The 24,537-nt window shown below is 49.3% G+C and overlaps 8 protein-coding genes across 10 annotated transcripts; 3 read left to right on the top strand and 5 right to left on the bottom strand.

Annotated features, from left to right (window-relative positions):
- Window positions 1–260: 260 nt before the first annotated feature.
- LOC118512475 (protein seele) lies at window positions 261–1,404 on the bottom strand. Its single transcript, XM_036056963.1, has one exon. It carries the CDS (start codon window positions 1,185–1,187, stop codon window positions 561–563), a length of 627 nt encoding a protein of 208 aa, XP_035912856.1. The 5' UTR covers window positions 1,188–1,404; the 3' UTR covers window positions 261–560.
- A 328-nt stretch (window positions 1,405–1,732) lies between these two features.
- On the bottom strand, window positions 1,733–3,237 carry LOC118512471 (zinc finger protein with KRAB and SCAN domains 7-like). 2 transcript variants are annotated; one of them, XM_036056958.1, is made up of 3 exons: window positions 3,077–3,237; window positions 2,305–3,007; window positions 1,733–2,236 (listed from the first exon to the last, which is right to left on the bottom strand). In XM_036056958.1, the coding sequence occupies exons 1-3, from the start codon at window positions 3,226–3,228 to the stop codon at window positions 1,964–1,966; spliced, it is 1,128 nt and encodes a 375-aa protein (XP_035912851.1). In that variant the 5' UTR covers window positions 3,229–3,237; the 3' UTR covers window positions 1,733–1,963. The 2 variants fall into 2 exon arrangements, with proteins under 2 accessions (XP_035912851.1, XP_035912852.1); XM_036056959.1 differs by having other exon boundaries at window positions 2,305–3,004; window positions 3,077–3,217.
- Window positions 3,238–3,286: 49 nt separating this feature from the next.
- LOC118512473 (26S proteasome non-ATPase regulatory subunit 14) lies at window positions 3,287–4,728 on the top strand. Its single transcript, XM_036056961.1, has 3 exons — window positions 3,287–3,684; window positions 3,758–4,353; window positions 4,435–4,728. The coding sequence occupies exons 1-3, from the start codon at window positions 3,507–3,509 to the stop codon at window positions 4,594–4,596; spliced, it is 936 nt and encodes a 311-aa protein (XP_035912854.1). The 5' UTR covers window positions 3,287–3,506; the 3' UTR covers window positions 4,597–4,728.
- A 4,797-nt stretch (window positions 4,729–9,525) lies between these two features.
- Window positions 9,526–11,007, top strand: LOC118512472 (nucleoporin Nup35). Its single transcript, XM_036056960.1, has one exon. It carries the CDS (start codon window positions 9,718–9,720, stop codon window positions 10,843–10,845), a length of 1,128 nt encoding a protein of 375 aa, XP_035912853.1. The 5' UTR covers window positions 9,526–9,717; the 3' UTR covers window positions 10,846–11,007.
- Window positions 10,974–14,138, bottom strand: LOC118512466 (phospholipase A-2-activating protein). Of its 2 annotated transcripts, XR_004906305.1 has the most exons (4): window positions 13,770–14,138; window positions 12,134–13,705; window positions 11,238–12,061; window positions 10,974–11,167 (listed from the first exon to the last, which is right to left on the bottom strand). XR_004906305.1 is itself a non-coding variant. In XM_036056942.1 (3 exons), the coding sequence occupies exons 1-3, from the start codon at window positions 13,904–13,906 to the stop codon at window positions 11,323–11,325; spliced, it is 2,448 nt and encodes an 815-aa protein (XP_035912835.1). In that variant the 5' UTR covers window positions 13,907–14,116; the 3' UTR covers window positions 11,198–11,322. The 2 variants fall into 2 exon arrangements, 1 of the variants encoding a protein (XP_035912835.1); XM_036056942.1 differs by lacking the exon at window positions 10,974–11,167 and having other exon boundaries at window positions 11,198–12,061; window positions 13,770–14,116.
- Window positions 14,139–14,419: 281 nt separating this feature from the next.
- LOC118512470 (UDP-galactose transporter senju) lies at window positions 14,420–16,318 on the top strand. Its single transcript, XM_036056956.1, has 4 exons — window positions 14,420–14,748; window positions 14,824–14,941; window positions 15,020–15,206; window positions 15,289–16,318. The coding sequence occupies exons 1-4, from the start codon at window positions 14,655–14,657 to the stop codon at window positions 16,123–16,125; spliced, it is 1,236 nt and encodes a 411-aa protein (XP_035912849.1). The 5' UTR covers window positions 14,420–14,654; the 3' UTR covers window positions 16,126–16,318.
- A 2,745-nt stretch (window positions 16,319–19,063) lies between these two features.
- On the bottom strand, window positions 19,064–20,759 carry LOC118512454 (tubulin beta chain-like). The gene is made up of 2 exons (XM_036056920.1): window positions 20,583–20,759; window positions 19,064–20,509 (listed from the first exon to the last, which is right to left on the bottom strand). The coding sequence occupies exon 2, from the start codon at window positions 20,499–20,501 to the stop codon at window positions 19,161–19,163; it is 1,341 nt and encodes a 446-aa protein (XP_035912813.1). The 5' UTR covers window positions 20,502–20,509; window positions 20,583–20,759; the 3' UTR covers window positions 19,064–19,160.
- A 193-nt stretch (window positions 20,760–20,952) lies between these two features.
- On the bottom strand, window positions 20,953–24,483 carry LOC118512450. The gene is made up of 8 exons (XM_036056915.1): window positions 24,335–24,483; window positions 24,085–24,258; window positions 23,325–23,992; window positions 22,477–23,254; window positions 21,903–22,401; window positions 21,529–21,788; window positions 21,242–21,456; window positions 20,953–21,169 (listed from the first exon to the last, which is right to left on the bottom strand). Exons 1-8 carry the CDS (start codon window positions 24,383–24,385, stop codon window positions 21,061–21,063), a joined length of 2,754 nt encoding a protein of 917 aa, XP_035912808.1. The 5' UTR covers window positions 24,386–24,483; the 3' UTR covers window positions 20,953–21,060.
- Between the last annotated feature and the right edge of the window lie 54 nt (window positions 24,484–24,537).

The raw sequence follows: 24,537 nt of genomic DNA, 5'->3' as shown, positions 1-24,537 counted from the left end.
TGTACTAGTATTGCATTTCTAAAATTCTTACCCCAATAAGAAATTTGAAATTAAATTAGATGCCTTTTCATAAGTAATAAGATCATAATAAATCGATTCCATCCTCCAAATGCCACCGTGTACAGCACACCGGTAGCTAAAAAATCGACTACTACAGCTACTGCTGCTGTTTCTTATCGACTTCAGTTATCGGTTGTTTCGGTATCAACGAGCCAAGCCCGATTAAGCGACCCAGTCAAATGTACAACACACGACGGGGATCGAAATTTGATACAAAACGTACAAAATTGGTTTTATTTTCACTCACTTCTGTCTTACTGAAACTGAATGCTTCCTGAGCTACATGCTACTCAACAATAATCCTATGCTTCCCCTACCCAAACTGTTCGACACAATCGATCAACCAACAGGGTCCCGTAAGGGGTAACAGAACCTTAACGCCTTGCATTAAGAGGTGTTCCCGTTTCTCTTGTTTTGTAGATAACGCACGTGTAAACTACCTTTGACACATGCTCTCTTGGACGTACTTCTGCGATCGTGCATGATCGTTTTTCACCTATTTAAAGCTCATCCCGGCTCTCTTCGCTTTCCTCGTACTCGTACTCATCGTCGAGCGGTTGATCCTTACAGTATTTGGCCACCTGCGAGCATAACCGAATGTCCGTATCCTTTACCACCTCCTCCTGGAACATGCGGATAATGTCCTCGTCGTAGTTCTCCACTATCTCCAAGCACAGGTGCTTGAGCGTTTTGTTCAGATCGCCCTCCTGCACAAAGTTTACATTCGCCATGTCCGGATTCATGCCACCGTCGGTCATCATCTTCATCACCACCGCACGGCCATTCTTCTTGTAGCGTGCCTTCGCGTAATCGTCCATCCGGTCGCATACCGTCTCCATCATCTCCGTCAGGTACATTTCCGATTTGGCGTACAGGATCTTTTTCTTCTTTTTCGATTCGCCCGTCGTATCGAGCCGGTAATCGCCCACCTCCACCTTCTTGTTCGGGTCGACCTTCGACGCGGCCAGCTCCATTTCCGCCATCGATGCCTTGCACACGAGACACTTGAGCTCCTTGCTTTCGATCGGCCGTGCAATGTCGCCCATCTGGCCGCTGGTCAGGGCTGGTGCTAGAGCGATCGTTAGCCCGGCGGCCACGATCAGATAACGGTGCAGATCGGAATGCATCGCTTACCGTGGTTCACTATTACAAAACTCCCAAGAACACAAACCTAATGAGGCGTATGTGGCTTTAAGAATGAAGCCCGTTAAGTATAGTGCCGGATTTGTGAAGGAATTCTTCCGTGCGAAAGAACGTTCCAACTTATATCAACCGGTTTCGTTTCTTCCGCTATCGGTCCGTCACGAAAATAAACACGTTTCTCGTCTCTGATTGGTCGATTTTTTGACAACCGCAAAAAAGGTACACATTGCACAACAGTATTGGGATGTGGTCCGATTTTTGAGAACTTTTAAAAAACATTTATAAATTAGGTAGCAATTAAATCAATGTGCTTCATCATTTATCTGAAGTAGACATAATTTTTAAATAACATCAACAAAATGCGAGACATATCTGTCGGAGAAGGATCGTCATCCACGCTATCGAATACACACTGATTGAACGCCCGTTTGGTTCAAAATGAACGTTAAAATTGACAAAATTTAATCTAATATGATTTAATGTTTAAAACAGAGAATAAAACCACATAAAAAATAAACAACATAAAGGATTTAGTATTTCAATGCAAATAAATTGCCAACAATTTCATTCAATTGAGATTACGTTCTTAGTTTTGTACAACTAACAAACTAGATAAAGTATTGTAATACTCAACGAGATCTGCTATGCTTGTGTATAAAGTTCCTATCAAACTTTCCCCTCAATTTAGATAACAAATTTCCTGTCCAAGCCACAGTTCTGATGTAATACTGCATAATGCTCTATTATGATCAATCCTTTCTCAACTCTTCCGATGAACCGTTTGATGACGCTCGAGATGATGGTTGTCGTGGAACCCTTTCGAGCAAATCTCACAGACAAAGTTCCGCTCGCCGGTATGCCGTTTTTCGTGCATTTTTTTGTTCGAAATATTATTAAACGTCCTATCGCAAAACGTGCACCGATATGGTTTCTCGCCGGAGTGCACCCGGCGATGCTTGTTTAAGTTCCCCACATGGTTAAACCGTTTACAGCAAATTTCACACTGAAACATCTTTTCATCGTTATGATATTTCTACAAAGAAGCAGCATAAAGTGGACATTTAATACGATGGCAAGATAATAAGGATACCAAAAACTTACCAAATGGGACAGGAGGTGCGAGTGGTTGATGAACTTTTTGTCACACATTTCACACTGATACGGTTTTTCGCCCGTGTGCTGCCGGATGTGGTAGGTGAGGTTGTTGCTTTGTGCAAATGATTTATCACAGAACGTGCATTTGTACTTCTTATCGTGTTGGTGCGTTTTCATATGATCCGACATCGATTTAACTTGCTTCCCGCAGATAGTGCATTCGGAAGGTTTTCTTAGAACGGCCAAATTTCCCCAGCTGGTACCATTTGGTATGGCGATAGGACTACCTTCCCGTGGAGCCTCTTTATCAGAATCATCCGAATCATTATCATCCAAAGGAGCATCCGTTTCCCGTCCGTTTTCCTCGGATTGTTCATCATCACTGCTATGCGCTGGATTCTCAGCAGCATCCGCCAACGGATCAATCATTTCATTCAACTTATCTCCCAATACACCATCGCTTTCACCAGTGTCGAGATAATATTCTTTCACGTAAGGCTTAAAATGTTCATCATACTCATCGATCCGACTTCGACAGCAATCGCACACGGGCGTGATGATACCGTTGCGTGGTTGCACACGCACGTTGGTGCTTTTATAGATTTTCTCTAGCATCTTAGTGTCCGCTTCGGGGCATATGATTGAGCCCATCGCTTCGTATGTCTCTTCGCATATTTTGCACGCATTTGGCACCACCTCAAAAGGACTGCTATGGAGGATAAAGCAAACTTTGAATCAACACCATCCGATTTCGCGCGTCCAATATGTGTTCCTTTACCAAGAATCTGTTAGAAGAGACATTTTTCCGCACGCTAATAAAATAAAAAGTAAAAACCCGCTCTGCTGTTTGTTTACATTCTCGCGAAGTGAGCGAAAACAAAAATGACATTCCAAATGCAGCGTTGCCAGCCAATTTCGAGCAGATGACATCTTTGACAGTTGCCGAAAGTGCACGAACTGATGTGTCAGGTCAAAAGATTGTTATTTGGGCCACATATTTTCGAGCACTAACTCACGGCAAAACGGAGAGTCATTGTTGCTGTGGCTTTTGTATGTGCGGACAATTTGAGAAGAAATCTGCACTTATTTAAACAAGTGAGCTCCATCGGAAAGATACGGAAACATTCCCTGCAAACGTGTGCTTCGTGTACGGGACGTAGAAATCAGCTCACAGCCAGGTACTTCCGCACCTTCCAGAACACGCTACAATGGATCGTTTGTTGCGACTCGGTGGCGGCATGCCCGGAATGAGCCAAGCGCCTCCACCATCGGATGCGCCGGTTGTGGACACAGCGGAACAGGTGTACATCTCCTCGCTAGCTCTCCTGAAGATGCTGAAGCACGGCCGCGCCGGAGTGCCCATGGAAGTCATGGGTCTGATGTTAGGTATGTAGTGGCATCACCCACCCTCCTTGACACGAATGTTTGTTGCTAAGACTTCCGCTCTTCTTTCTCGTAGGCGAATTTGTCGATGACTATACCGTGCAAGTGATTGATGTGTTTGCTATGCCACAGACCGGAACCGGTGTATCAGTCGAAGCGGTCGATCCCGTGTTCCAGGCGAAAATGTTGGACATGTTGAAGCAAACCGGCCGCCCGGAAATGGTGGTAGGATGGTACCATTCGCATCCTGGGTTCGGTTGCTGGTTGTCGGGCGTCGACATTAACACGCAGCAATCGTTTGAAGCCCTGTCCGAACGCGCAGTGGCCGTGGTCGTAGATCCCATACAATCGGTCAAGGGAAAGGTCGTTATCGATGCGTTCCGACTGATCAATCACAACACGCTTGTGCTGTGCCAGGAACCGCGCCAAACCACGTCCAATTTGGGCCACTTGCAGAAGCCATCGGTGCAGGCACTGATCCACGGGTTGAATCGTAACTATTACTCCATCAGTATCAACTACCGGAAGAATGAGCTGGAACAAAAGATGCTCCTGAATCTGCACAAGAAATCGTGGATGGATGGTCTCACGTTGGCGAACTATGAGGAACACTGCAGCATCAACGAAAGCACCATTAGCGAGATGTTGGAACTAGCGAAGAACTACAATAAGGTGCGTGAGCAACAATTCACCTTCTCCAAAGGATCAATCTTCTAACGAGCTTTTCTTTTACTGTCCGCACTTTACGCACAGGCTTTGGAGGACGAGGAAAAGATGACGCCCGAGCAGTTGGCCATCAAGAACGTGGGCAAGCAGGACCCCAAGCGGCATCTGGAAGAGAAGGTCGATACGCTCATGTCGAACAACATCGTACAGTGTCTTGGCGCTATGTTGGATACGATTGTGTTTAAATAATGTTTTCTTTTCTGTCCGCGTACTGTTGGAGCTCTCTCTGTTTTGGTCAGCAGCTTCACCCATTTCAACTTAAGTTCCAGCCCTCACTGACATATTTGTGTAATTAAAAAGAGAACACATTATTTCGGAAAACGCGTTGCGTAGATGAGAGCCTTATTTGTGATGACCTGGGAAAATAAATAAGAACCAATTTACAATGTTCTTACTTTAAAACAGTTCTTTCGGAGATTTGCTTTGAAAGAGCAAAAGGAAAAAGGTGATGGGAAGGAAAAAAGCTCTCTCCCCGACGGGGAATCGAACCCCGGTCTCCCGCGTGACAGGCGGGGATACTGACCACTATACTGTCAAATCGTCTCGAGCAAGTAAGGTTTGGTATCGGCTCCACTAAAAAACGTAAAAAATTGTGTGTAAAATTATTTGTCCGTTGTGCTTCCCTGCATCAATCGTTTGTTTGTGTATCATTCTATCCGTGCTTACCATCTCCTTGCTTTAACGGTTGTTGTTTGTGTCCTAATTTGGTCGATTTTGTTTAGCGTCGCTCAGCTGTTTGTTGTTGTTTATTCCGTGGGCTTGTGTGTTGCGCTGTGTGTGTAAATGGCTCCTGTGTGTTCGGCCTGTGCAGCAGATGCCTCCGTGGCCAATGATGTGCTGTGCTGCTGTTTTTGTGATGCGGTTTGTCATAGAAGCTGCGCCTCAGTTCCTGACGCCGTTCTAGAATGCATCAGCCCTTACCAAAATGTCCACTGGAGCTGTTCCACTTGCACGGTAACCGTTGAAAACCGCCGCAGATTGCCCACGAAGGATGGTAGCTTCCAAGCGGGCTTCCAGACGGCGCTAGATTCCATTGTCGCGTCGCTCAAAGATGCCATTCTGCAGCCTCTCACTAGTGAGATTCGCTCTCTGCTATCTCCTCGGAAGGCCGGCTTAACTCATGTCTCTCACCAACCAGGTACTGATCATGGTGCGCCCACCTCCTCTCCGATCAGGCTTCCTCCTATCCTTAGCACCGACCGTCCTTCTTCCTATGCCGCGATCGCAGGACAAACCCCCGCTCCGAGCCTTGTCGGAATATCGGGCACAAATGCGGTGACGTCACCTAATCTAGTAGCGACTCAAGCGCGCAATCCTCGCAGATTTTGGTTGCACCTCCTTGGAGTTGCACACCATATCACGACCGACCAAGTGAGAGCATCGGTGATACGCCGTCTCAACACCGAGGACGTGCTCGCTTTCTCTCTCTTGGCTAGAGGTGTTGATCCAGCTTCTCGACGCTCTCTATCTTTTAAAGTGCGTGTTCCAGATTCCTGTCGTGAGTTGGCTCTCTCCCCTGAAACGTGGCCTGTTGGCATCCGTGTGAGAGAGTTTATCACCGCTACTCATCACGAAGCAGTTAGACGTCCACCGGCTCCATACAATACTCCTGTTTTAACAGTTAGTAATTCTCTCATCGCCGCTCGACACCGTCGTAGAGAGGCTCCCTACATCGACCGCACTCAGCCTCTCCACAGCACACCTTCCTCTCCTGGACACAGTTCGGACTTGACGTTGATCCACGCTACACCACTCACTTCACTTCCTCATCCCGCTCCCCCTAGCAAGCGTAAGAGAGTACTAACTTGTAGTCCCCATCAGCAAACATTGGACCAATTCTTTCGTGCATAATTCGGCGCCCAGGAAAAAAATTTATGCATACTATCAGAACGTGCGGGGTCTCCGCACGAAACTCATTAACTTCCGCCAGGCCTTTGCTGAATCTGACTATAACATATGTGTCCTGACCGAAACCTGGCTTGATGATTCGATCCCATCGTCGCTTCTTTTCGATGAAAACTTTATCATCTATAGATGCGACCGCAATAACAGGAATAGCAACCTTTCGCGTGGTGGTGGTGTGCTTATTGCATGCTCATCACAACATGCGGTCTCGTCGATCTCGTCACCATGCGCATCGTTGGAGGCGGTGTGGGTTCGCATCAACCTGGGGACCTCGCACCTGTACCTTGGAGCCATCTACATTCCGCCATACAGCAGCTCATCCTCATCTGTAATTGATGATTTGATGGAGGGCATCGGTGTAATCCTGGGGCGCATGCGATCCGAAGATAAAATTATGATTTTTGGCGACTTCAACATGCCGGGCATCTCGTGGACTGCTGATCCCCATAATAAACTGTGGTTTTATCCTTCCGATTTTAGGCAGCGGGATACGACGTTCATTGACGGTCTGAACTTTAACAACTTGAAGCAACTCTCAGGGGTAACTAACGGTAACGGACGTCAACGGGACCTGATATTTGGCAATTCCGCTGCAGCCGCGATCTGTGATTCAGTACACCGAGTGCCTTTGACGATTATTCCCGAGGACGCTTATCATCCAGCATTGGAGACGTGCATCACCGTCTTCGCGTCGCCCTCTGATCGTCCGTCTCGTTTAGTTTTGACGCGTGAGCTGAACTTCAGGAAGCTCGACAACAGAAAATTTACTCGTCTCATCTCGACATACGACTGGAGCTCCCTGGACGCTGCTCCTAGTATTGACGAGGCAGTAGCCAAGTTTACGTCTGTGATTTTGTCTTTCCTCTCCCAGTGTTGTCCCTTTCGTACCCCTCCTCCAAATCCCTTGTGGTCAGATAGACACCTTCGTTCACTTAAGGCGGATCTTAAGCGTGCGCTTCGTGCGTATCGGATGCACCGCTCCACTTTTCACCTGCGTGTCTTCAAATACGCAGCATCTGCTCATCGCAGTTATAACAGGATCCGCCTTCGTACCCATAACGCGCGCATTCAATCCCATCTTTATACAAATCCTAGGTCATTCTGGAGATACGCCAATAGACAACGTGGATCCTCCGGTATTCCAACAAATATGTCTTTGGGCGATTGCTCTGCTTCCTCCCCGTTGGAAATATCTAATTTGTTTGCGCATCACTTCGAGGGTCTTTTTGTTGATCCGACCCACTCTACCGCGTCTCTTGTGGCCGGGCTCTCGAGTGTTCCTCGGGACTATATTAACGCTCACTCGGTGCATATCGACGAACAGATGGTGCTCACTGCACTTTGTCAGCTTAAGCGCTCCTTCTCTCCTGGTCCTGACGGCATCCCTTCTTCCGCACTCATTGACGCTAGAGAGGTGATTGCTCCTGTGTTGATTCGCCTATTCTCTAGGTCGGTTGATACGGGAGTTTTTCCCTCTCTTTGGAGATCAGCTTGGCTGATCCCAGTCTTTAAGAAAGGTTGCCGGACGTCCCCCTTAAATTATCGAGGCATCTCCATCCTCTGTGCAGCGTCCAAAGTCCTCGAGTCTGTAATCTACTCTTCTATCCTTCCTATTGTTTCCCCGTTAATCCCATCCTCCCAGCACGGTTTCGTGCCGAGACGCTCTACCCTGTCGAACCTTATGTCGTTGATGATCGATCTGTTTCCGCACACAGCCGCTGGTAGGCAGGTTGACGTCATTTACACAGATTTCAAAGCTGCGTTCGACTGTTTGTCGCATCAATTGCTTATGGCAAAGCTCGAGCGAATGGGTTTCGGTGGAGCCCTTCTTCTCTGGCTCTGTTCCTTTTTGAAGGACCGGTCGTACAGGGTAAGGGTCGATGGGGCTCTGTCGGACCCGTTCATCAGCAAATCTGGGGTTCCTCAGGGTAGTGTCTTGAGTCCTTTATTGTTTTCACTCTTCATCGCCGATTGCATTCAATCGCTTCCCCCTAACGGTTGTTTGTTGTATGCCGACGATGTCAAGTTTTATCTTCCTGTGTCTTCGTCCCGCGACTCCCGCTCCCTCCAATCCCACATAGATGCTTTCGCTGGCTGGTGCATATCCAACGGGCTCGTTCTTTGTGTCTCGAAGTGCTGTGTAATTTCGTTTGGTCGCTCTTCTTCCAAACATTTACACCAGTATCGGCTCTACGACTCAACACTTCCGCGAGTTTCCTTGGTCAGGGACCTTGGGGTGTGGCTGGACGACAAATTGTCCTTCGAGCCGCATCTCAACTCGGTCCTTGAGCGGGCTAGCAAGGTGTTGGGTCTAATCGCTCGTATGTCCACTGATATTCGAGACCCGTTATGCCTGAGAGCGCTGTATTGTTGCTGGGTGCGTCCCATCCTGGAGTACGCCAGTGTTGTATGGTCCCCCGCTGGTGTCACCGCTATGAACAGGTTGGAGAGGGTGCAGAGGAAATTCACGCGGATAGCCGCTAGACGTTTACTGAACGACCCCAGCACAACCTTACCTTCTTATTCGGAGCGGTGCCAGCTACTGGGTTTGGTTAAGCTGGAAGATCGTCATGGTCATGCTCGCAAGTTATTTATTGCCAACATCCTACTTTCCAACATTGACTCCCCCGCCCTTCTGGCAGCTATCCCTTTATATGTCCCCTCCCATCGCTTACGCGTACGTCCTCCCCTGCTTATCCCTTTTTGTCGTACGCGGTTTTCCCAGAGCGATCCATGGATGCGCGCGTTACTAGCATTCAATTCGGTTGGTGATCTGTTTGACCACAATATCTCCATTAATTGTTTCCGCTCCCGTCTTTTGTCTTCTTTATCCTAAAATCTGTTTTTCTTTTCCTCACTAGCCATCTCTGTCTGCTCCCTATATCCTCCTTGTGTGTCATGTATGTTTAGTTATAAGATAAATTGACTTTGTAAAGCCCTTGAGGCAAACAATTTGAATAAAGAATAATAATAATAATAATAATACTATCGAGGACATGTGAAACAAGCTGCCAAAACCATTATATTAATCTAGCCCCATGTCCATCTTTGAACGAACAATGTTACTGAGAATAAAATAACAATTATTAATTCTTAACACAATTATTAATAATTAAACACTTTTTACATCTGACTTGAAGATAAAAAATACTTTTTCTTGCATTTTTATCCGAACAATCCGAAGCAAAGCAGCGATGGCAGCACAGCTATGACAGCTGTCATCCTAGCACGGAAATGTCATCCTTCCTGGCTGCGTGCGGCTAAAATTAAAAGTAACGACGCGCATCAACAAGAATAAACAATCGTTGGCCGGTGTGCTGCTGTAGGGTGTGTTGTGCTGTGCTGCTCTTTAGTGCCGTATAGCTTCCATAGTTTTTCATAATTAACCCCCACGAAAACCCCAACATGGAACCGATGACGCTCGGTAGCCCCAGCGGCAGTTCGCTCTCCGGCGTAACCGGAACGACCGGGACCGGTTATCTACCGTCCTTCCTGATGGGCGATCCACCTACCACGCCGCGTCCGACTACGCTATCACCGACCCGGGGTCGATCGTCGCTCGCCTACCCGCACGGTTTGATGGGGTCACCGTCGGACGGTCTGCGGTCCCCAACGATGCTGCACCAACAGCAACCGCACCCCCATCAGCAACAGCAGCTGTCCTCCTCCTTTATGCATCCGCATACACCGCAAGGCCATTCCGTGCCACATTCGCAGCGGTATCTGCATAACCCACCGCAATCGGTGACCGCCAGCTTGACGAACCACTTCCGCAACGAATCATTTGAGGCCAATTCCAGCATTACCGGACCACCGACGCAAGGGCTGTTCGATTCGTGGCGCAAGGAGAAACAGCTGCTGCAGACACCGATCCGCACACAGGCGGGTAATGGGGCCGATCAATCGACCGCCGCCGGCCCAAACCAACCGTTCAACGAATCGTTCCAGAACCAGAGTGGATTTAACCTGTCGCGCGTAATGTCACCGATACCGATAGCGACGGACTACAACCGGAACACGAGTATCTCCCCGCACGCTACGTCTCCCATCGGAGGTCAGCAGCAAACACAGGTGCAGCAGGCCGCCAAATCAGCCAACTGGATTACGGTGTTTGGCTTTCCCGCGAATGCGGCCTCCAAAATTCTGTCCCACTTTATCGGCATCGGTACGATCGTTGACAAGCAGGCACCGTCGCCGCAGAACGGGAACTGGGTGCATTTGCGCTACAGCTCGCGGCTCGAGTGTGACCGTGCGCTCAACTATAATGGACGCATCATCAGCCAGGGACTAATGATCGGTGTACAGTACTGTAACGATCCGGCCATCCTGGGGAAGGAGAACGACGGTGCCGAAAACGATACTGGCGCGTTACCGTCCTCGCCGCAGGACAAACCACTTTGGCGGGTGCGATCGCTCATGAACATGTCGTACACGGCGATGCAGGACCCGCAGGCCGTCATTTCCGCACCGCCGGTACAGAAGCGCGGCACCGGAATCGTTAACAAAGCGATGGACCTTTTCTTCGGATGGTAAAGCGACCATCAGACCCGGCAAAACAGATCGCGGGAAATTGTCAAACATGTATTTAGTTATTTTCCTTAATAAACAAAAATTGTAAAGTGATCGAGATCGACATGTTAGAACAATGGACGCGCGGTGGATGCGAAATAAAAATAAATTTAATTAACAACTTTATTCACTTCTTGTTATGAGTCTAGACTTTGGAGCAGTTCTGGAGACATTATTATTATAGGCATGCGAGTCCCGTTCCAGGACAAGTTGAAGGGACTTCTTTAGTGATGAACTTTCCTGATACATGTGGTTCCCCCGGAAGAAGAAACTTCCCCATTTAGGCCTGAAAAAGAAAATGAGAACTACAGACATGCTCACATTGTAATCAATCTTTTATTGGCGCCTTTCCCTACCACTCGTTACGTTATTCGAAGCTAATTGAAAGAGTGTACCGACGATGAGCATTGGTCGTGCAAGCCCTACCACGCTCCGTCCGCATTACACCAGCAGCAGCTCGTACAGGTAGCTAGCACAGTCGTTTAGCTTGCCAAAGTTTGGCAGCTCGCTGCTAATGTTGAACAGTATCTTGTCCGTCAGGGCACTGTTCGCCTTCAGCGTTTCGGCGATCGCACCCATGCCCGGGCCGGGAATGCTAAGCAGATTGCCGAGCGCCTGATACCCACGGTACGTTGCCTCGTTGTCGGTGAGCCAGCACAGCAGCTCACCGGTCGTACCGGCCAGTACCTTGCAAAATTCCACCGACGACAGTTTGTCTAGCTGAGTCATGGTTAGATTCAGATAGAAGCTGGCCAGCGCAATCTGCAGGTTTGCGCTGCACCCAGCACCACGCACCGACCCGAACCGATCCACAATGGTGCGGATGTTTTCGACCACCACGTTGCGTCCCGGCTGGTGCGCTAGCATGTTGGTGAAGCAACGGGCAGACATTAGCTGGTTGGCCGGTAAATGGTTCGTGTGCTGCAGGAACGTTTCCATGAAGGAGGCGTCCTCGAACAGCTCCTGGCAGGCGCGTGGTTCACGCACGATCAGCCGCGTAATGTCCATGATGGGGAACAGTTTCTCCGTCGGCCAGGTGGTGTACAGGAACTTAAGTGCGGTAAGGCACGCCGAATTCTGTTCCCCGCAGGTCATTACTTCGCCCGCGTACCGTACAATATCGTTGAGCGTTTCGTCCGACAGGCGAAGGCTTTGATCTTCGATGTTGCCGTTCAGCTCTCTGTGGGGAGGGAGGTGGACACATCACTATCAAATGGACAAAACCGATAGAAAATGCTAAATTTCTACTTACTTCAACTTTACCAGCACCTTCGACAGGTCGGCATTCTCCAGCAGTATGTAATGCCGGTGCGGGAAGTGTGTGTTGCTTTTCTTCACCTCGGTCGATCCGGTCGTGTAGCTTGATCCGCCCGTGAACGGATCCAAATTGCCACCGGCCCCATTGGCCGCACCAGCCCCACCACCCGCATTCGGTGCTACGGCCACGTTCGGCGTCTGGGTCGTGTAGCTCGAGGCGCCCGTAAATGGGTCGGTATTGGCGGCGGACGGTTGAAACTGGCCACCGGATGAACCGGGCACGTACCGGGAGCCGCCCGTAAACGGATCGTAGTAACTGTTCGCCAGCGCACTGGCCACCGGTGCACTGTCGGAATTTTTAACGATAAAGTTCGCCACCTGGTCGAGGTACGCTTGCGGCAGGTTGTGCTTGTGGATGAACCGCTGCGCCACAAACCACGGATCTTCGCCCCGATTGTACGGCAGCTTTAGGTTGGGCGCATCGTCCGACAGGTTTACGGAAAACACGTAATCGTACTCGCGACCCTCGTACAGCTGCTTCCCGGTATCACCGTCACTGGCACCCATCACGTCGCCGACACAGTCCCACTTCCCGTTGGTCCACTGGTAGCACAGGATCTTCCCATTCGGATGGCGCACGATACGCGTCTGCCCGTCGCGACCCTCGGACAGCAACGATTCGGGCCCGGGCAGATCGTTCACATTCATACCGCCCAGCTGTTTGGCCGATTCCGATTGACGCACCTCGACCGCCACCCGGTATGCGGCCAACGTCTCTTCCGGCGCTATACGCTCCGGGTTGGCGCTAAACACGCGCACGATCGCATCACTCGTACCGGCAACGATGTCGCCGCTTTTTAGCCCCGCCACAGCCCACACGGATTGGGCCGGCATTTGGAGCGCGTCGCCGAGCGCACCTTCCCGCAGGTGCCACATGCGTATCGTGCTGTCCTCCCCGCCCGTAACAAACACCTCATCGCCCCACGCATCCGACCGGCCAATGCTGTAGATGTAGTTGCTGTGCCCGTGGAACTCTTTCACACACTCGTACGTATCACTCCAGTGCCGGATGGTGGCATCGTTCGAGCAGCTCAAAAATCCACCCTTTGGCAACGGACACAGTCCCCGCACACAGTCCTTGTGGCCCTTCAGCACCACCAGCTTCTCGCCCTTTTCGCTCCACACGACAATGTTTTTGTCTGCCGAGCCGGAAGCGTACCGTCCGTTCGGGAGGCAGGCGACGGCCCACACGGCTGCCTCATGCCCGACCAGCGTAATGTTCGTGCTGGACCCGGGAGCGTTGGTCCAGATTTTGGCCGTCTTATCCCAGCTGCCGGAGATGAGCGTGCTCGCATTATGGCCCGCTGCCAACGCACACACCGTGGACGTGTGGCCCTTCAACACGCCAATCGGTTCCGTCGGGTGCGCACCACTGCCGGGGTACGGAAAAATGCAAATCGTTGCATCGTTACTGCCCGTGCAGATCCATCCGTTCGATTCAACCACCAGCACGGCACCGACGTAGTTGGTGTGATTCTTGAGCGTTTCCTTGTCCTCGTAATGTTTGCTGCAATTCGGAACCAGAATTGAGATGGGAGCGATGGGGTGATCAGCAGATCAACGCCACTTACCCGAAAGCTTGCCAAACTTTGGCCGTTTTATCACGCGAACCAGACACAATGAAGCCCGCACCTTCGGCTACGGCTCGAACGTCTAGCTTGTGGCCCACCAGTTCGCACGATAGCTTAAAGTCTTCGATTTTAACCATTGTGCAGCAAGTCGTTAGATCGGTGCCCACCTTGCAGGAGTATTATTATAGCCTCTTCAAAACTTCCCAGTCTCGTCGATTATGTTTACCTTTTTAGTGTGCGTGTGTGTGCGACACGCAGCCTTCTTTTTCACCTTCGGAGCGAGACGGTCCGCAAAATTACCGACTCACTGCCAATGCCGGCAGCTGTTCCGCGTCGCTTCATTGGGAAGAGAGAGATAGCGAATGGGTGCGAATGACAGCTAACGATTAGGGCGAAATCAAGGTATATGCATGCATACACCTTGGGCGAAATTCAATTTGAAGCGACAACGGAGGCTTTTAAATGTTTGGGCCATTAATAACATATTTAATTGTATGAAATGCTATTTGAAACCCTTTTTTTAATTATTGCAGTAAATCAGTCATAAAGCACTTGAATTTATTTCACATAAACATATCGCAATTGTCCCAACACTTTCGCCCTATTTCTATGACAACCGACCAGCCAAAACCGTTCGTCAACGATGACAACCGTGGGGTTTGTTATTGTTGTTGCTGTGTGCGGTCTACTCGCTGGTAGTGCTGGGAGTTGTTGCCCGTGTGTGCTGCTTCTATCGTCGCCTGTATTCAGGCCGATCGGAACGGATTTGTAGGCATGAGCTACTAAAAATGCTGTTGGTCGTAATACGGTTGCATCGATTTTCTTACAAACCTAAAAGCCTGACAGTGTTACCGTAAAAACAGCCGAAGAAACATCCACCACACCATGACGAATGCCCGCGTGAACTGGGGTGAGCTGTTCCCCAGCCGGGCGAGCGGTTTGATTTTTATGACCTACATGTCACTGTTCGTCAGTCAAGGTGAGATCTCAGCCCGCTTCTTTATCGTCGCTCGTAAAGTTGATAACTTCCCCCTTTTGTTCCCGGTTTCCGTAGGCATTCTGGTGACCGCTTCACAACGATCCGATAACTCCTACAGCTACAATACCGTGCTGGTTGTGTTGCTGACGGAAGCGCTGAAACTTGTGATATCGGCGGGACTTTACTGTAGAGAGTAAGCGACCACATGCCCGGCGGCGTTGTTGAAGCGACCCCCCTTAAAACGCTGATACGTTCCTCCATCCTTTTGCAGCAATAGCTTCCGGTCGCTTATCGCGCGCGTCGTTGAAGGAAGCGATGTGCTGCTGCTGTACTTTGTGCCCGCTTTTCTCTACTGTCTGTACAACAACTTAGCGTTTGTGAATCTGTCCACGTTCGACCCAACGACCTACTATTTGCTACTTCAGCTGCGCGTTGTTATCACGGGCATCCTATTCCAGGTAATGAGGCAATGTCGCTTGTTGCCCACACCAGGTCCTTACTAACCCTAAATTCACTTTCTGTGCCTTTGTTCCGTTGCAGATTATCTTCAAAAAGTATCTGAGCCGGAAGCAATGGTTCTCACTGCTGCTGCTCACTGTCGGCTGCATGCTAAAGCAATGGAACTTTTCCATATTTTCCACCACGTCCCAGCCTACGGCAGCCGTTGGCGAAACAACGGTCGAAACGGGGAAGCCCGATCCGGCCGATGGTACATTCCGGGGTAAAAACATCTCTGGGTTCGACCTTAGCTACAGTGCCTTGCTTATTCTGGTGCAAACGTTCTGCTCCTGCCTGGCGGGCGTATACAACGAATATCTGCTGAAGAAGAAAGGGTCCGACATCAACATCTACGTGCAGAACGTATTCATGTACCTGGACTCGATCGTGTGCAACATGCTGATACTGCTGCTGCAGGGTGAACTGGTCGGTGCTTTCACGAGCGAGAATTTGCGTGAAATTGCACGCTTCGAGGTGATCGTCATCATGCTAAACAATGCAGCGATCGGCATCATTACCAGCTTCTTCCTGAAGTATATGAACTCCATTCTGAAAACGTTTGCCAGTGCGCTAGAGCTGCTGTTTACGGCCGTACTGTGCTATTTGCTGTTTTCCATCCCCATCTATCTGAACACGATGCTGGCAATCTTTGTCGTGTCCTACGCAATCTATCTTTATTCCCTCAACCCTGTGGTGAACTTGTCCAAAACGCCAACGGCAACCAAGGGTGCACTGAATGCACTGTCGCACCGAAATAGCGACGACCGTAAAACGCTACTGACAATCGGTGGGCAATCGGGTGGGTCGCGTTCACGGGCAAACGTTAGCGATTCGGAGGATGATGACGGTACCGGGGCACCTAAGATGGAAGAGGTGTGATAGGAGGATGCGCCCGGTAGGCTAGGTACACCATGTATGCTTGTACTTTACATCGTTTATTCTATACAAAGTGACTTTGAGTAACATACACACACACACACACCGTAGGGCATAGTAGAAGGATGGTAAAATTGGTTAGCAATTTAATATCTTTAAGATGCAGAATAAATATTTATTTCCTAGTAAGATCATACACGGGTTAGGTTTTACTTTTTGTAAAACGGAAAAGATATCATTTATCATCTCAACGCGCATGATGATGCAAAGCATACACTGAACGGAAATTGTTACTTCAAATGTACTACTGGGTTGGCAACACGGATTTCTGCCAAATCCTGAATACTTACTTACTTACTTACTTACTTACGCTTTGCGGTCTTGGCCTGCTGCAACAATCCTCGATACCGCTCGCACGGTTTAGCGCCGTCATCTGCCAATCCGTTATCCCGGCCGTTCTGGCGGACGCATCAACGCCATCACTCCATCTCAATCAGAGCCTACCACGCCTCCTCTATCCGTGTGGACGGCCTAAAAGGACTTTAAGGGCTGGGTCGTCCGGTGTCATTCTCATGAAGTGATCAGCCCACCGGAGCCTGGCGATTCTAATTCGTTGCACGATGGTGAAATCATCGTACAGCTCGTAGAGCTCGTCATTGTAGCGGCTCCTTTCTTGTCCTTCCAGACAAACGGGGCCAAAAATCCTTCTGAGCATCTTCCTCTCGAACGCGGCTAAGAGGGCTTCGTCAGTTTTGGACAGAGTCCTTGTCTCAGAGGCGTATGTGAGTACTGGGACTATTCTTCCAGCTTCGTCCGTTGCGACAGGTATTTAGAGTGGAGAAGTTTCCTCAGGTTGTAGCATGACCGGTTGGCAGCCAGCACCCTTGCGCGTAACTCAACATCAATGCTGTTGTCGGTGCTGACTTTTGACCCCAGATAGGTGAAGTTTTGGACGAGTTCGAAGGTGCAGTCGCCTATCTGTACATCACCCCTGTGTAAATCAGTGTTTGTTAGCAGGGCCGCTGGTGGTGCCACCACGATCAGTTTGGTTTTCGCCTCGTTAATCTCCAACCCGAAGTTCTGTGCCGCACGCTCGATCCTTTGATAAGCTTCTGCTACATAGGAGAGCCTCCAAGCAATGATGTCTATGTCAGCAGCGTACGCCAGTATCTGGATTGACTTATAGAAGATGGTCCCCGAAGTTTCCACCTTCGAGCAAGCCCTTGGTGGTAGCAAAGGACCCTGAGAGTTTTCCATCCACCTTCACCTGGCATGCGCTACAACAACGAACTCTACGAGCTGTACGAAGGTATTAGACTCGCCAGACTTCGGTAGGTCACGTCATGAGAATGACACCGGACGACCCAGCCTGTAAAGTCCTTTTAGGCCGTCCACACCGGCAGAGGAGGCGTGGTAGGCCCTAATTGAGATGGAGTAATGGCGTTGATGCGTCCGCCAGAACGGCCGGGATAACGGATTGGCAGACGACGGCGCTAAACCGTGCGAGCGGTATCGAGGATTGTTGCAGCAGGCCAAGACCACAAAGCGGTTGTAGCGCCTGATAAGTAAGTAAGTAAGAACTCTTTTCTCTTCTCTCCTGAACCGTGAGTTCCTCTGCACATGCCCGCGTTCTATGCCGCTGCTGCATTACTCGGTATGCGCAGTTTCTACGTTCGGTCACCTGTCTACATTCTTCGTCGAACCAGTCAGATCTGGTGTTGGCCCGACGTGGTGGGAGTATGGAATTGGCACAGCTTATTATTTTTTGTTTTTAGAGCGTTGCACCGTTCACTCGTAGTTTCATATTCGTTTTCTGGTAGTAGAGCCTCTCCTAAAGCGGATTTGTTTTAACTTCGCCCCCATTGGCGCGGCCACGGGCGATTCTGCAACGAATCACTAAGCCAACCAAATAGTGATCGGAATCGTAGCTTTATGAATGTCCCGGCGCGCAAACTTGGTACTTCCCACAACCAGCTTGTTTGCAGCTGCAAACTGGACCAATCTACTACCATTGTCGTTACTGTGCTCATGTAGACTGTGACTTCCAATGTATTGGCGGAACATTGGCTCCCTACCGACTTTTCCATTGAAGTCCCCCAGGATGATTTTAACATCGTGCCTGGGACACTGGTCAATGATTTTTGTGAGGCGGCCATAGAACAGGTCCTTCTCCTCTTCATGCTTGTCTTCGGTAGGGGCGTGAACGTTGATTGAGGCTGATGGTGAAGAATCTGCCTCGCATGCGCAGGGTGCATTGCCTGTCATTGTTAGTCTTGAAGCCGATGATTTCGCATATCAGCCGCGGACCGACGGCGAAACCCGTTCCGAGCAAGTGGTGGCGGTCATGGCAGCTGAAGTAAATCTCGTAGCGGTTACTACCATACCTGTTATGCACACCATTCCCTCACCAGCGGATCTCTTGTAGAGCTACGAGGTCCATGTTCAGTATGGCTGGGGCGTCATCAAGTAGCTTCAAGGCTCCGGCTCTGTAGAGAGTGCGTACGTTCCGTGAGCTCATCAGAAAATTATTTTTTGGACGGTGCGGGGGTCTATTATCGTGAAATCCGGGTATCGCATAATTGTAGCTACTGACCGTAGTCAACAGGTTATTTGAGGTAGGGTGACTGGCCCTGCGCTCAAGTAACCTATCCCCGTACCGTCCAAAACATAATTTTCTGATGGGCTCAAGGAAAGTACACACTCTCTACAGAGCCGGAGCCTTGAAGCAACTTGATAACGCGCTAGCCATACTGAACAGGGACCTCGTAGCTGTATAAGAGATCTGCTGGTTAGTGAATGGTGTGCATAACAGGCGTGTAAGTAACCGCAACGACATTTACTTCAGCTGCCACGACTGGAGAAAGAACGCTGGATTAGACCAAACCTCCTAGAAGCGAACTTTTCTTCCTGTCCGTTGTCCGAAACCGACGTACTACAACGATTTATCAGCATCAATCAAAGAGTTGATAATTTTATTGACCTCAAACATTTACCAAGAATTTAACACGCAATTTAATCATTCCATTTAACATCAGACTTTAGTCTTCCCCGCCTTCCTCCTCCTCGTCCATCTCGCCTTCCTCGTCTGCCGTAGCCTCTTGGTACTGTTGATACTCAGACACGAGATCGTTCATATTGCTCTCGGCCTCGGTAAACTCCATCTCATCCATGCCCTCTCCAGTGTACCAGTGCAAGAATGCCTTGCGCCGAAACATGGCCGTAAATTGTTCGGCAATGCGCTTGAAAATCTCCTGTATTGCGGTAGAGTTGCCGATGAACGTGGACGACATCTTTAACCCCCGTGGAGGAATGTCGCACACCGCCGTCTTCACGTTGTTCGGGATCCATTCCACGAAATAGCTGCTGTTCTTCGTCTGCGTGTTCATCATCTGTTCGTCGACCTCCTTCATCGACATGCGGCCCCGAAAGATCGCTGCCACGGTTAAGTAGCGGCCGTGACGCGGATCACACGCGGCCATCATATTTTTCGCGTCGAACATTTGCTGCGTTAGCTCGGGCACCGTTAGGGCACGGTACTGTTGGGCCCCGCGGGAAGTGAGCGGCGCGAAACCGGTCATGAAGAAGTGTAACCGCGGAAACGGAACCATGTTTACCGCCAGCTTACGAAGATCGGCATTCAGCTGACCGGGGAAGCGAAGGCACGTCGTTACGCCCGACATGGCCGCCGATACCAGATGGTTGAGGTCGCTGTACGTTGGCGTGGTTAGCTTCAACGTGCGGAAGCAAATGTCATAGAGTGCTTCGTTGTCGATGCAATAGGTTTCATCCGTGTTTTCGATCAACTGATGCACGCTTAGCGTCGCGTTGTACGGTTCGACCACGGTGTCGGACACTTTTGGCGATGGAACGATGGAAAACGTGTTCATGATGCGATCCGGGAACTCTTCGCGAATTTTTGAAATCAGCAGCGTGCCCATGCCCGATCCCGTTCCACCACCGAGCGAATGCGTCAGCTGGAAACCCTGCAGGCAGTCGCAATTTTCGGCCTCCTTGCGCACAATATCCAGCACCGAATCTACCAGCTCCGCACCTTCGGTGTAGTGTCCCTTGGCCCAATTATTGCCCGCGCCCGATTGGCCGAAGGAAAAGTTGTCCGGACGGAACAGCTGCCCGAACGGACCGGAACGGACCGAATCCATGGTGCCAGGCTCGAGGTCTACCAGTATTGCCCGCGGTACATACTTCCCACCAGCTGCTTCGTTATAGTACACGTTAATTCTTTCCAGCTGCAAATCACCACATTCTCCCTGGAATGCTCCGGTCGCATCGATACCGTGCTCGTTGGAAATCACTTCCCAAAACTTGGCACCGATCTGATTTCCGCATTGGCCCGCTTGTAGGTGAACGATTTCACGCATTTTGCAAACTGCAAACAGTTTAACGTTGCTAAATTTCTCGACACACTAATTCCGGGCCAGTTAGGCCAAACACTTACTCACCTACGGATATATTCTGGGATGGGTCAAACTGTGCTTCAGTACACTAACGTTACAGCTTCTATTAATATGGCGACCAACGTCACTGGAGGTTCTATGCAAAATGAACAGCTCTGCACGACTTTGCAACTAATGATTGAAATGAAACTATGAAACTACATTACAATGGTTACTGTGACGAATGTATGGCTTGTGCAACAAAATTCGTTCGAAGCTTAATTCAAACATGCTAATCACAGTGCGCATCGTTAGCAACGCTCACAGATCTGGAAGAAGATTTTAATTATTTCACAAAAATATTTATTTTTTGTTCTATTATCTTACTAACAATATTATAACTCATTTTCTAAACTTCCTATGCAGAGAGAGGAGATACGGTGCCAAAATTGAACGTACCTTTATTTTGCTTTCCTAACTATTCTAGATGCCGATAGGAACTTAGTTCCCAATTCTTCCTAAATCGATGTATTTTAACAGGTGATTACTTAGTTTTAAGTGTCCGCAGGAACATTTTCAAATGAATGCGAATTTCCGACGATTCATCCTTCTTCCAGGTCAAATAGTTTGGATGGTTGGAAATATAACGATTTCTGAAATGAGCAAGCAAGTTACGAAATTAGTCTAAACCGACCAAAAAGTCAATCCGAGCGATGGCGACTTACAATTTACTGCGACTTTCCGAAGGCATTCGACAGATCCAGGGACTCAGCGTGCGAAACAATTTGCCTGCCTCGCTGGATGGAATGCCATTTATACCATCCACCTGTTCCAATATTTGATCGACAATGCATTGCACGATAGCAAGTGAATATTCGTTTTCATCTACCGCTTCCGGCAAACATTTCGGCTGAAATCGATGCAGGCTTGACAAAAATTTCTGCCATAGAAAGGTAAATGTTGTGTTAGAAGGCACGGAACACAATGGCCACCCTGGCAAACGGATACAAACCTTCACCCTGGAGCTGTGCTTTGCTTTTTTACCATAATCCACCACTATTTGTGCAGCGATGCTGTAGAACTCGTGCCGATTGTTCTCAAACACAATCCCCAGCAGCTGTTCCAGCTCTTCGGCAAACTGGTCATTTTCTTCGTAATGCTTTAGCACGTGGCATGTGTCCGTCTGCTGCGGCAGTGATTGATGCTGCCGATAGACAGCATTGTATGTCGTTAGCATTAGCCGTCTTTCCAGCAGGCAACTGGTGTCCTCATCTGCAACGATATGCATACAATGTATAATAATGGACACAGAGGAGATGGAACCCGAAGATGGCGCCGGACGGTGAACGGTATCGAGAACGGTATAACAAATCAAGCACCACTTACCCGCCACAGTCTTGCCACCGAACACATGACGTTCAATGTACTTGGCAAGCTGCTGCAACACCTCTACCTCCACGCAATACGTCAACTGGTTCGATAGGGCCGGCAGTACGTTCGCGTTCGTTTGCTGCGTCAGTACCAGCATATTGCAGAGCGCATTCGATACGTGCCATCCTACGGCGCACGCCTGATCGCCACCACCATCCAGCTGAACAGTCAGCTCGGCCATGAACATCTGCAGTCGTTTACCGAACGGGCCGAATTTTACGTCCGGACGTTTCTCCAGGCGCCACTTAACACCCGCAATCAGTGCATTTTTGTAGAGTCGATAAAAGATGGCTTCCGATTCGTTGGATAGGTTCATCCGCTTCAAGAGCCGTAGATCGTTTTCCAGGTACTCCACCAGCGTGAACACATGCTCGGACGTGTTATTTATCTCGATCAGCACGCACAGCCGTGTGATGGCAGCGGCGTACGATTCCATCAACTTTGCATCGATACCCTACCGTAAGGAGTGAAAGCGAATGTGTGAGGTAGAATTTTCGTTTTTTTACCATTAAAACTCTCCCCCACTCACCAAATTGTAGCGCCTCAAGCGGGTCCGTATGTGAAAGAAGACGGTGTAGTACTGTTCCGTCAGGTCGTTCCATATGTCCTCCGAAATGTGGGCAATAGTGTCGAAGCTGTAGATCGTGGTAAGCGTGTGGAACAGTACGCTGTAGCTCGTGCCGTTCAACGCAACTTTGGAGAGAATGTGAAACAGCACCTGCTCGTAGTAAGCTTCACAATCGACACTCGCCACCCGGTACAGTTCGGTGTTTTCCGGCCGCAGACAGTTTAGGAGGAGGTTGTAAAGATTCGGCGACCGAGCTGCTTCAATCAAACATTTGGGGTAACCGCTCACGAAGCTTTCCATCCGTTTGCGTATAAAGGGCCAGTTTACGGTATCCGATGACGGGCGCAATGCCGGTGAAATCTTCGAACTAATGTCGTCCATCAGCAACCGATGGCAGTAGTTAATTGTGTGCGCGGTACAGTTGGCGATGAACGTAGCATTTGCGCGATTCTCGGCATCCGCCAACATTTCAAACAGTCCATCAAACTGACGAAAGAATCCCTTTAGCCACAGCTTTTGAATGATTGTCTCGTATGCGGCTAGGGGGTAGGCGTATCGTTCAAACACATCCAATATCGCTAACAGTGCATTGGTCTCCAATTCGGCCGGCCGTTTGAGGGAGGCGTAATAGATTCCGTGCAGATCGATTGCTGCATTTATCACCGTATCGTCGTTGCTGAACATTTTACGGACGATTTTCTCTGCCGTATCCTCGCACAGCAGGATGCTACCTACAATGCTGAAATAAACCGGAGTGTGGAATCATGAGCTGAGACTCGGCAAGTGTGCGACGTAGTTCGGATGCTTACCTTAGAGCCTCCAGAAACAGGCACAGGATCGCCGATTCAGTGACTTTGAACGAATCCATTATGCGCGTTAGCTGAGTTTCCGTTTTAAGCACGTACAACCCAACAGCTTCCCTGATGCTAGTGCTAAATGTGTCGCTCATCAAGGTTTTCAAGCACTTCAGCGCGACTTGCACCGACTTTCTATTCTTCCAAGCTAACCCAGCACCAATCAGTTCCAGCTGACCGTATTCGATTATCATAAGGTCCGGGTAAGCCGTGATGGTTGCGCAAATCTTTTCCATCGCAAAGGCTGAGAGCTTTGCGTACTTCAAGCCATGCTTAAGATCCGGAAGCAGGACTTGACAAATCTGGTCTAGATAGTGCTGTTTCTTCTTTAGCGAACTTTTACGCTGATTATCGCGCCAGCAGTTCACCCGTTCCATGTCGTTGGATAAATTCAACCGAGCGGCACACAGCTGCGGCACAATGTTCGTACCAACAAAACATCCAACCATCGCACATACGTCGCATTCGCTGTTGCAAAAAACCATAACCAGCATGAGGCTCTTGTTGAACCAATCGTTCTCGTGCAGCAGATCCTTCCACTGGTGTACGATTGCGTGTTGCCAGAATTGATTGAAATTTGCCACGAATACACCATTTTCCAGAAAGTCTCGTTCCTCGAATGACTGTGTTAGCAAATAAACGCGCAATGTTAGCTTGGGCTGTTTTCGATCGTGACGCGCTGTTTATGGATGCAGTGGATTGGACTATTGCTTACCGCTTTTAATATTTTTTCGTCCAGTAATCGAAGGGCATCTTCACCCAACAGCAACAAGTCGGCGTCCTCCAGAGTGTACCGAAAACCGGTCATATCGATGAAAAGCTGAAGCACACAGACAGTGGCTTGATCTTTCTGCTGTTGAAACAGCTCCCGCCATGAGTAGTATACGTGCTGGAGGGAGAGAGAATAGTAAAGCTGTACGATCAATACCCCCGAATTAACTTACTGTCTCGAATGCGGAAAATACCTTCCCATTGTTAGCTCTAGTATAAAGCAGCTTGTACAAATTATCATCCATTTGAACTGATTTTATACCAAGAATAGTGTATTTCAGTGGAAAAAGTTGCACACAAGCCAGCGTTGACTACGCGAAATGGCCGTTTTTTTATTCTTCCGATCATGGCCCAAAATGTGACGTTTGCATTGTCATTTCTGAACTGACAATGACGA

This window comes from Anopheles stephensi, chromosome 3, assembly GCF_013141755.1.
Source record: "Anopheles stephensi strain Indian chromosome 3, UCI_ANSTEP_V1.0, whole genome shotgun sequence".
Classification (NCBI taxonomy): domain Eukaryota; kingdom Metazoa; phylum Arthropoda; class Insecta; order Diptera; family Culicidae; genus Anopheles; species Anopheles stephensi.
The sequence above is the reverse complement of the archived record's forward strand: the minus strand, read 5'-3'. Positions and strand labels throughout refer to the sequence as shown.

Coding starts and splice junctions, on each gene's coding strand:
- LOC118512475 (XM_036056963.1), bottom strand. CDS start 1,187: ATGCATTCCGATCTGCACCGTTATCTGATCGTGGCCGCCGGGCTAACG.
- LOC118512471 (XM_036056958.1), bottom strand. CDS start 3,228: ATGTCATCTGCTCGAAATTGGCTGGCAACGCTGCATTTGGAATGTCAT. Junction 3,008..3,076: donor TCTCTTCTAACAGATTCTTG/GTAAAGGAACAC, acceptor TATCCTCCATAG/CAGTCCTTTTGAGGTGGTGC. Junction 2,237..2,304: donor CGCACCTCCTGTCCCATTTG/GTAAGTTTTTGG, acceptor GCTTCTTTGTAG/AAATATCATAACGATGAAAA.
- LOC118512473 (XM_036056961.1), top strand. CDS start 3,507: ATGGATCGTTTGTTGCGACTCGGTGGCGGCATGCCCGGAATGAGCCAA. Junction 3,685..3,757: donor AGTCATGGGTCTGATGTTAG/GTATGTAGTGGC, acceptor TCTTTCTCGTAG/GCGAATTTGTCGATGACTAT. Junction 4,354..4,434: donor TAGCGAAGAACTACAATAAG/GTGCGTGAGCAA, acceptor CTTTACGCACAG/GCTTTGGAGGACGAGGAAAA.
- LOC118512472 (XM_036056960.1), top strand. CDS start 9,718: ATGGAACCGATGACGCTCGGTAGCCCCAGCGGCAGTTCGCTCTCCGGC.
- LOC118512466 (XM_036056942.1), bottom strand. CDS start 13,906: ATGGTTAAAATCGAAGACTTTAAGCTATCGTGCGAACTGGTGGGCCAC. Junction 13,706..13,769: donor AAAGTTTGGCAAGCTTTCGG/GTAAGTGGCGTT, acceptor TCCGAATTGCAG/CAAACATTACGAGGACAAGG. Junction 12,062..12,133: donor AAGGTGCTGGTAAAGTTGAA/GTAAGTAGAAAT, acceptor CCCTCCCCACAG/AGAGCTGAACGGCAACATCG.
- LOC118512470 (XM_036056956.1), top strand. CDS start 14,655: ATGACGAATGCCCGCGTGAACTGGGGTGAGCTGTTCCCCAGCCGGGCG. Junction 14,942..15,019: donor GCGGGACTTTACTGTAGAGA/GTAAGCGACCAC, acceptor ATCCTTTTGCAG/CAATAGCTTCCGGTCGCTTA. Junction 15,207..15,288: donor TCACGGGCATCCTATTCCAG/GTAATGAGGCAA, acceptor GTTCCGTTGCAG/ATTATCTTCAAAAAGTATCT.
- LOC118512454 (XM_036056920.1), bottom strand. CDS start 20,501: ATGCGTGAAATCGTTCACCTACAAGCGGGCCAATGCGGAAATCAGATC.
- LOC118512450 (XM_036056915.1), bottom strand. CDS start 24,385: ATGGATGATAATTTGTACAAGCTGCTTTATACTAGAGCTAACAATGGG. Junction 22,402..22,476: donor GCTTGAGGCGCTACAATTTG/GTGAGTGGGGGA, acceptor TCCTTACGGTAG/GGTATCGATGCAAAGTTGAT. Junction 21,170..21,241: donor TCGGAAAGTCGCAGTAAATT/GTAAGTCGCCAT, acceptor TGCTCATTTCAG/AAATCGTTATATTTCCAACC.